At 31.7% G+C, this 10,751-nt stretch overlaps 1 protein-coding gene across 1 annotated transcript; it reads right to left on the minus strand.

Moving 5' to 3' along the window:
- Positions 1-353: 353 nt before the first annotated feature.
- Positions 354-10,679, minus strand: LOC114333066 (zinc finger protein 888-like). Its single transcript, XM_028282891.2, has 2 exons — positions 10,389-10,679; positions 354-2,787 (listed from the first exon to the last, which is right to left on the minus strand). The coding sequence occupies exons 1-2, from the start codon at positions 10,513-10,515 to the stop codon at positions 1,346-1,348; spliced, it is 1,569 nt and encodes a 522-aa protein (XP_028138692.1). The 5' UTR covers positions 10,516-10,679; the 3' UTR covers positions 354-1,345.
- Between the last annotated feature and the right edge of the window lie 72 nt (positions 10,680-10,751).

The raw sequence follows: 10,751 nt of genomic DNA on the forward strand, positions 1-10,751 counted from the left end.
CAGCAAAATCGTAAAAAATGTGTAAAATTTTGTTTTCTTCAACGCCCTGTATCTTGAAAATGGATGGTGTTACAAAAAATTTTTATTAAGCAAACCCCAATTCTTTTTAAATTTTTTACCTGCTCCAGTGACGGTGTTACCTTTTTTGAAAAATATGTATAAAATTGTATCAAAAAACGAAAAAAAAAAACCGAAAAAATGCGGTTTTTTATTTTTGAAGGTGCGTTTCACCAATTTTAAAAATTTGAAAAAATTCAGGGTGAAATATTATGCAAAAATACACGTTATATATTTTTTTCGTGAAAACGAATGTCGTTAGTTATTTTTTTATACTCATTTAAAATTTTAAAATCGTTCTAAAATTTAAATTTCCCGCCAAAAATTAAAAAAAAATTTTTTTTCGCACAGAACATTTTAAATCTTACAAATTTTTTATTTAAAGTTTTTCGCTAGTTGAAAAGATGAGATAAAAACTTTTTATGCGGCTGAGATAAAAAATAAAAACTTAAAAAGCCTAATTAGGCTCTAGGTGGGTCACATGACCACCTAGGGGGCTAAAAATTTCAGAAAGTTAGTTTCACTATATATGCTAAACGGTGATCTATATGGAATTCGAATCGAGTTGGGGGCACTTTTCATCATCTTACCCGGCTAGGCCCTTTATGTCAAATATGTGGCATATGTGGCGTCCTCTATGAGATACATCAAAATTATGCATCAAATTATAATTCTTCATACTCAAAACCTCTACTTATAAATTTTTGTAAATAAATCTCCATAAACATGAAAGTTATGACGAAAAATTAAATTTTAAATTTCAAAAATGAATAACCATTTTCATTCTGGTGGGATATGTTATATGCCATTAGAGTGAAAACTTAGTCTTTAAATTTCAACTTTACCACCCTGTATCTTTCTTAATATCAACATTTTATTAAAGTAAGTTGGGTTAAATCGTAATATTTTAGAGTGTAGAATCTACTGTTTCTTTTTGTACAATTACTTAAGGACCACCCTGTATTTAATTTATTTATTTCGGCCAAAATTTTATTGCTAAGTGTACACGCAGTTTTGTCAGTAATCAGAACAAATCCTAAAAATGATTCGTTAATTACAACATCTAAGACATTTTCTTTGGCATACACAATTTCTAAATATCGAAAAAAATGGAGATGCACTAATATTATGAATTAGTTCACGTTTAATTGAGTTTACTAGCAAATATAAATCACCTCATTTTGAAATTTCGGGTTAAGATAAGTGACCGATCTTTATCTTCGATTTTTTCTTTCTTCTTCGACGCAAAAAGCGCGTTAGAGCGGGTTCAGATCCTTGGTTCCACGGTTCACGCGAAACCATGCTCAGCACGCCACTGTTTATAAGGTCTTTCTCCAGTGTGAACTTTCATATGGTTATTTAAACTACTTTGTTGAATAAAGTTCTTAAGACAAATTTTACAATTGTAAGGTCTTTCTCCAGTGTGACATCTCAAATGATTACTTAAAGTACTTTGTTGAGTAAACCGCTTAAGACAAATTTCACACTTATAAGGCCTTTCTCCAGTGTGAATTCTCTTGTGATCATTTAAATGATATTTGTGAGTAAACAGCTTAAGACAAATTTCACATTTATAAGGTCTTTCGCCAGTGTGACCTTTTATATGTTTATCTAAAGTACTTTTATGAGCAAACTTTTTAAGACAAATTTCACATTTATAAGCTCTTTCTCCAGTGTGAACTACAACATGTTTATTTAAATTACTTTGTAGTGAAAACTGCTTGAGACAAATTTTACATTTATAAAATCTTTTTCCCGTGTGAACTTTCATATGGTTATTTAAATTACTTTGTTGAATAAACTGCTTAAGACAAATTTTACAATTGTAAGGTCTTTCTCCAGTGTGAACTTTCAAATGATTATTTAAAGTACCTTGTTGAGTAAACCGCTTAAGACATATTTCACACTTATAAGGTCTTTCTCCAGTGTGAATTCTCTTATGATCATTTAAATGATATTTGTGAGTAAACTGCTTAAGACAAATTTCACATTTATAAGATTTTTCGCGAGTGTGACATTTCATATGTTTAGTTAAAGTACATTTGTGAGAAAACTGCTTAAGACAAATTTCACATTTATAAGCTCTTTCTCCAGTGTGAACTACAACATGTTTATTTAAAATACTTCGTAATGTAAACTGCTCAAGACAAATTTCACACTTATAAGGTCTTTCCCCAGTGTGAGTTCTCATGTGTCCATTTAAATGAATTCTTTGAGCAAACTGCTTAAGACAAATTTCACATTTATAAGACTTTTCCCCAGTGTGAACTTTCATATGTCTATTTAACTCGGATTTAAGGGGAAACTGCTTAATACAAATTTCACATTTATAAGGTCTTTCTCCAGTGTGACCCATCAAATGTTTACGTAAAGAACTTTGTTGAGTAAACTGCTTAAGACAAATTTCACACTTATAAGGCTTTTCCCCACTGTGAGTTCTCATGTGTCCATCTAAATGAACTTTTTGAACAAAGTGCTTAAGGCAAATTTCACATTTATAAGGCTTTTCCCCAGTGTGAACTTTTATGTGTTTATTTAAACCGGATTTGTGGCAAAAATGGTTAAAACAAATTTCACATTTATAAGGTCTTTCTTTACCATTACTTTTCAAATGTGTTTTCTGATTTTTATTTAATGTTTTCTCTTCAGAGTGCTGATTTATATATTCTTCGTCTTTATGAGATGAAGGTGTTTTCATAATTTTCATTTCGTTCTCCTCCTCTGAATAATCTAAAATAAAAAACTAAGTAAAATTTTGCTACTAATAATTATTATAAAATTCATTAAACAACTATTCGCTCTGTTCGTGACCATGACAATATTAAAGCTTAATTTGTAATGTCATTGTCATTGTTTTTATAACAAACTTGATCAAAAATGGTAAATAAATGTTGCGTAAGTATTTAATTGTGCTAGTAATAGCAAGGGCGGATCCAGGACCGATTTTCGGGAGGGGCCATGAACTTTTTGGGGAGGGGTACCAGGGGGTCTGGGGGTAATTTTTAAAAATTAGGGTTACAAGGGTGAATTTTAAGGTACTTTTCACACACTTTTGAGTGACATAAAGACATTCAAACCTTATCGTTATTAAGTCAATGCCGATTCCTACACATTTCTTTGGATCAAAGGGGAGTTCTTTCAACAAGTTTAATACTATTTTCCCAATGCTTCTCCTGTCCGGCATTGTTTCCCTCTGTCTTGATTTTCACTAATTATTGTGTGATTATGTTCTCATAAGCGTCACACTCCTTGTGGTATGATGTTTTTTCATGGGTTTGTATGGCTCCGTCATTGCCCATGAGTTTGGCGAAAAGGTTTCGTAATAAGGCTTTGGGCTGTTATCCCTTTATTGTGACCATATTTTTCATTAGAAAAATAAAACGCAATACTTGCAAAACAATTCCTTTTGAATGTGCGAAAGTACCAACCAACTTTGTTCTAAGTGCTGGTGACCCAAGTATAACTCTTTATTTCTTTTTTATTCTTTATATGTACAGAATATGCAAATTCATACGATTTTGGCTGCCAAGGTAATTCTAACAATTGGCACTTTTTAAAATTATCAACATTTTGATTTACAAAACATCCTATGTCCTTCTAGAAGCTTCCGTTAATGCTTTTGTTCAGTTCTAGTTCAGAAGACATATTTATCCCCTGTTTTTTTTACATATATGTGTTTGAAACTAAAAACACTTGAACTGCAAATATTTAAATTTCTATTTTTTATTTTCTCGGAGGGGGCCATGGCCCCCTCCCTGGATCCGCCCTTGAGTAATAGCCAAAATAGTAAGTGTAGTTTTTATAGATCTCCAATAATTACACATAAATTAGAGAAAATATTTAAAATAGGAGGAGTAAACTCAAAGACAGATTCACACCAAATAATGTCACTATAATAATATAAACGATTGGAAAGTTTACATACCTAGGAGTAGAAATATATGCCGACGGATCAGAAGCTGGAGAAATACGGAAGAGAATAACGCAGCCAAACCGAGCTTATTTTGCCCTCTCCCATATATTTCGGTCTAAAAGTGTCCACCGAAATACAAAGATGAGAATCTATAAAACCTTAATTGGACCAATAACATGCTATGGCAGTGAAGTTTGGGTCCTAAAAGAAACATTCAAAAACAAACTCGTCACATTCGAAAGGAAAGTACTGAGGAGAATATTAGGACCTGTGAGGGAAAACGGAATCTTTTGAAGTCGATACAACAATGAGCTTTATCGACTCTATAAGGAAACACCCCTGTCAGACTGCATTAGAATACAAAGATTACAATGGGCCGGACATGTGATAAGAATGGGAGCCTTAATGCTAGAATGCAGGGAAAGAGACCGGTTGGAAAGCCAAGGAAGCGCTGGGAAGACACAGTAAACAGCTACCAATTTGGACCAAGGCTCAATTTGGGCTGTAGTGCCGTAGAAGAAGAAGAATGTCACTATAAAAATCACCAGATTCATCTTCTTTTTAGGTTAACCATGTCGGCCTACGATGGTAATCCAGTAATCAATATCAGACAACTTATAAGACTAATAACAATTTCGCTAGAGTTATAAAAATACAACAGTTTTTTATTTAAACGCAGACTAAAAATCTAAAAATTAAAGGAATAACTCAGAAAACACAAAAAATCGTCGATATAGCTTAATTAACCTATCGATTTTAAACGTCAATAGTGTCAAAATTTCATAAATCTTAATAGTGTCAAAATTTCATAATTTAGTGGAGTAAACTTGCCTGCAGTTGGAAAAATTACAAACAAGCAATATAGCGTGGTAAATTTGAATTACTCCTCCTAGTTTAAAAACGAGGACAGATTTTTCCCTTTCTATTCCGTTTGAGGTTGAAAAGACAAATTGTGAGGAATTTTTAGAAATCCAATTCTTAATACTAGGTACGTAGTAGGTACATCCATTTTATACATAAATTGGAAAAATATCGGTAAAAACTAATTATTACTAATTTGCAACTTCACAATATGTATTTACTTATCATATGCTTAACCTCAAATTGTGATATCAAAAATCTCAGGTGACGACGCTAGGTGTCACATCAGTCATGCACAGAGCGAATAGGACAATTTATTATATGAAGTACGGTTATTAGACATTTACTACGGTTGTCTAGTCCGACTGTGGTGGGGGGAGACAAATGTTTGACTTACTTCATAAGTTTGACTTATACATCCTAGTTTACTTTATATTTTTGTATTTGAAATTTTGGTGTTGTTTCCAGTAAAAACCTATTTTGAATTATCCATGAAAAGTTATTTATTATTATAGTTGTACATCATACCTATTGTAGAAGCTTAAATAAGAATATATATTTATAAGGTAGGTTAAAACGTTAAAATTTCATTATGTAGGCCCTCTTCACGTAATAATATTGTTGATGAAATTTTAGAATACCATATACAGGCTGTAGCGTGGCTAAATATATTACCTATTATTTAAATTCTTACAATAAATTATACAATTAATTCTAATTCACATAATCCTAGCTGACCTCTAAGGACGGTATCTATTCAATATTTAATCCAGTATTGATGGAAATTCCGTATAAGCGACACATTTTCAGTGTAGAATGGAGATTGAAGTCCTAGATTTCCGTACATCTTACTTAACCTTTGGATAAACGTGAACAATTGGTCCTGATCAATTTTAAGTACCAAAGCACCCAAATATAAACAGTTTTCCATAATTAGGTATTATAATCCACTAAACATCTTTATTTCATAACTATCTTTACTATTTTCCATACATCAAAGACATAAAAATTCCGATTAATCATATTACGATTCAAATTACTGTCTTCTCGTGACGTAATCGTGGGCTGAATGTTCATTGGTTAGTCAGTGTAGACAACTGTAGGAAATGTCTAAGAACCGTGTATATGAAGTACAACGTGGTACCACTTACTAAAGTCTAATAACCTCTCAACTGTCAAATATTCACTTTTCCATTTTAACATAATTTAGTAGGGTGTACAGTACCTACACTTCCTACCAAGTATGACAAGGATATGTCAAATAGTTTTAGGCTTGGTTGTTCGAACATGAATGAAGAAGTTGATTATAATCAAGTCCCCCTAACAGTCATCAAATAACAGAATTCGTTGTTCCTACGTCAATCATAAAGTACTGGGTATAAAGAGTTTTTAAATTTTTAAATAAAACACCCTGTAACTCAGTCAGGAGCCACATTTTATTTAAATGATTTGGGCTAAGCCATAATATTTTGAACCCAGGAATATACAGTTAAAATATTTCCAATTATTAATGAAACACTCTGAATAGCAACCATTATTTTACAGGTGAATGTAAACAATGAAGTAGACAGTATACATAGCAAATTTTAAAATTGAATTAGTCATTTCAAAAACAACACATGTTACAATATATAAATTTTTCAGGAAACATAAAAATCTTTCCAATAATAGTTGGGTAGTTTGAGGTAATACTATATTTTATATTTATGAGTATTCGCTCTGAGCGTTAACAAAGTGTCAAAGCAAAATCGACCGACCTGCTCATGGTGGCGGTTTTTTGAAATTTTATCAGGACGCTTTGTGTATGTTTAAGTGAGACATTTAAAAAAAATGCCGTGTCCCGCTAGTGATATTATGTATTAATATAAGCAGAAAATAAAAACGCACTTAGGGCCGGTTGTTCGAACGCTAATCAGCATTGATCACTATCAAATACTTAATTACTGTCACAACTGTCAATGTCAACTTTGGTTGGGTTGCCGAAAACATAATTATTGATGACAATTATGAAATTAGTTAATCAATTATGTTAATAATTGTTATGTTAATTCACTAACTAATCTCATAATTATAATTAACTATGTTTTCAGCAACCCAACCCAAGTTGACATTGACAGTTGTGACAGTAATTAAATATTTGATAGTGATCAATGTTGATTAGCGTTCGAACAACCGGCCCTACATCTGATATAAATTCTTCTATTTCCAATATTAATTATCAGTTTGATTTTGTATACATAACCTCACTATCGCAGTTTATGTCAATAAATCTTTATTAACGAAAAAGAAAATATTTTTTGTTGCACTATAAATTACAGTATAAATTAATAACTAATGAATTCTAACAATTGTATTCGGTTATTATCACTACAAAATAAAATATTCAAGTTTAACAAAATACATAATCCCATAAGACTCAATGTTAAAACGTCCTGACAAAATCTGACAGCGTGTCACGTGACTGTAAGTAGAGGGGAGACGCACGGAGCCAATTATGGGTTATAAATTTGTTTCTAAAAGACAAAAAAGGACTAAATGTTACTTAATTTTTTTAATATCAATTTTTTAATTTTGTGGACTTGTTTTTGCCGAAATGAATCGTAATTTTTAATGTTTGTACTAAAACTTCAGCAAGAAACAGTCAAATACATAGAAACTTTGATATATTATGTATGTATATACAATAAAAAGACTAAATGTTACTTAGTTTTTTTGATATTAAATTTTTAATTCTATGAACTTATATCTATTTTTTTTCAAATGATCCATATTTGTTAATGTCACTAAACCTTTTTTTTTACCAAGAAATCTTCAAAAGACATAAAAACTTAGATATATTATGTATGTATTTTACATTATCAAAAAACTAAACACTACCTATTTCATATGTTTTAAACTCATAAACGTTGATATGGATAAGGACATATTATGTTGTTTTCGAACTGACTGAAAAACATACGGACCTGTCATACAGTATTTTAAACAGTAAATTGCGTTGTTTTCGCACGAAATTGTTGATTTCAATCTAGAAATCATCATGGCATGGAAAATCATTTTACCCAAAAAATTTACTTCGTTGTTTTAGAAATGACTGATTCAATTTAAGATCTCATTATTATCAGAGATAAGTCTAATAAAAGGTACAATTATTAACATTACATACAATACAATCAACGTCACAACTTGTGGAGTATGTTGACGACACAGCATTAATTAGCAGAGACCTAAACAGTTTAAAGGAAGAATTAACAAAGTTATGTAAGGAAGCATCCAAAAGGGATCAATAAATCAAAACGAAATACCTACTATGCGCAAGAAAAAATCCAGTTAATATGACAAGTTTAAATATTGGTGAATATGAGTTTGAAAAGGTAGAACACTTTTAATATCTTGGGGTCTTAGTTAATGGAACTAATGATAGAAGCATAGTAATCAATGAAAGAATCCAGACAGGAAACAGAACCTACTGGAAATACAACTTCCTCAAAGATAAGAAGCTTACTGAGAATATTAAACTAAAAATTTACAGAGCAGCAATTAGACCAGTAATCACATTATTATTATGGTGCTGAAGTAATGTGTCTGACACAGAAAGAGGAAGACAGATTGAGGATCCTAGAGAAGAAAATAATTCAGCGGATATAAGGCCCACTAACCTTGAGTAATAATGAATTTAGAAAACTCATGAAACACGAAGTAAGAGAACTTTTGAAAGGAGAAGACATCGTCAGATTTATCAAGGCACATAGACTCAGATGGATGGGACAAATAGAAAGGAGAAACCCAGAAGCTTTTTCTTATCAAGAAAATTACCAACTAAAGACATGTAGCAGGCAGACCAGCAGGGCCGCCGAGAGGGATGAGTGGGCCCCGGTAAAAAGTGAAGGGCGGGTCCCCGGCAAAAAGTGAAGGGCGGGCCCCCGGCAAAATGTGAAGAGCGAAAAAATTGTTTAATTTTTATAGAAATAAAATTATTAATAAAAAATAATAAACATTTCAAATATAAATTTTATTAAATTTTGATTATATTTATAATAGTGAAAATATTTATAATACAGGTGCTTTTCGAATTTTGTAATTGGCAAAAATGTCTCTAATTTTCGAAAAATCGCATGATTTTGCCAAATCATTCTCAATCCACAAACTTGATAGGCAGCTAACTGATCCCGTTTCATTGTAGCTATCATTACCTCATAGGTAATAAACGTTTTTATGCAAAAAAAAACACTAACAAGATCTGCAAGAAATCTGAAGAAATTCTGCTTCTGCGACTGTCACTGGTAGGTAATGTGCAAAATATTCTTAACGCAATAACGATTCAAATTTAAGATGTTTAATTTTATTAAGCAAATCTATTGGAGAAAATTAAGATTCACCAATATTATCCTTGTACATATATTGCTCTCAAATGAAAAATTTCATCTATCAATTCTTCATTGATGTCTTCTTTATAAAACTCGTGCAATACATATATCAATTTTTTTCTTAATATTGTCATCTTTATCTCGGAATATCCATAAAATATTAAATAGCGAATGAATTTTATTTTCCGCATTAAATCTTCTGGTTAAATTGCATATATGACAATATTAATATTTCCCAGCGAAATATTGCATCGGGTTTAACATTTTCAGTCGCATCACTACTAACTAGGCCCAGGCAAATCATCAAAAAAGGGTTTTTGCACCGTTTTGCTTTATTTGATGTAAATTCTGGATTTATTCCATAATTGCTGGTTTAGATTCTTCAACATAGATTCTTTTGATTTTTTGTAAATATTCTAGAAGCCCTGATATATTTTTAATCTCCATATCCATACCATAGTTTTATCTGACTGTACTGTAGTATTTGACTCCTGTGATTTATAGTTAAGAAACAATGTTTTTGTTTATTTTAGTAGTATTTTGTATTTTGACAACGGCACCCGATTTGGGTGTCGAAACGTTAATAAAATTATTTTTTTCAATTTAATTATGGCTTATTTCCCATAAAAATAGTTAATCATAAAAATGCCACAAGGAAATAGTTTCAGAACAACATTGTGATTTATAACTTTTAAAATCGATTAAAGGTCATAATATTAAATATAGCCGAGTATTATCTAATTAAATGCATTATGGACATAAAGTGAAGAGTAAAAAACGGGAAAAGTTACGTCTTTGGTCTGGTCGACGCTGGGCTCCTTACATCGCCGAGCCCCGGTAAAATGTACTCCTCTCGGCGGCCCTGCACACCAGGATGAAGACCAAAAACCAGATGGGAGAACCAGATAGTCAAGGACCTTAAGAAGATAACCTTAGTTAGAGAACGGGTGACAACAAGCAAAAACAGGAACAGATGGAGAAAAATTGTAGAAGATGCCAAGTCACACAACCAAAATGTTAATGCGGACTGATTCACTGTGACAAATGAATCGGAAGAGCCCAAAGAGGGCGGCAATCACTTAACTAGAAGTGTAGATGCGATAATGATAGAAGTCTAATATTCAGTAAACAGGAAACTTCCTGTATTGCTTGAATTGGAATTCTAGAGTAGAGACTACATTTTTTTTACTTACTTTTATTTGCTCTGTCAAGTGAATATTTGTCTGGTTCATCCTTCACTTCTGTGAGATGCACTTCTGTGGACAGCTGACTGACCAGGTATCTTTGGTCATAATCCTCCAACTCCTCTTTAACTTCCATAATTATTGAATATTTAAAAAGCAATTGAGTTTACCACTCCACACTTAACCTAGAGTACAGAGTACAGTAGTTCCTCTGTCTGTGTCTGTGCGAGTCTCTAAATTTTAATCTCTTTGCACCCCCTCATCTATGTCTCTTTGTTTTTGTTTTGTTTTTAATTTTTAGGTTAGTCATATCTTCTCCTTCTTTTTATTAATTGTTAAAAAACAGCCCATAAAAAGAAGAAGAACACAACA

Source organism: Diabrotica virgifera, chromosome 6, assembly GCF_917563875.1.
Source record: "Diabrotica virgifera virgifera chromosome 6, PGI_DIABVI_V3a".
Taxonomy (NCBI): domain Eukaryota; kingdom Metazoa; phylum Arthropoda; class Insecta; order Coleoptera; family Chrysomelidae; genus Diabrotica; species Diabrotica virgifera.

Coding starts and splice junctions, on each gene's coding strand:
- LOC114333066 (XM_028282891.2), bottom strand. CDS start 10,515: ATGGAAGTTAAAGAGGAGTTGGAGGATTATGACCAAAGATACCTGGTC. Junction 2,788..10,388: donor ACTTGACAGAGCAAATAAAA/GTAAGTAAAAAA, acceptor TTTTTATTTTAG/ATTATTCAGAGGAGGAGAAC.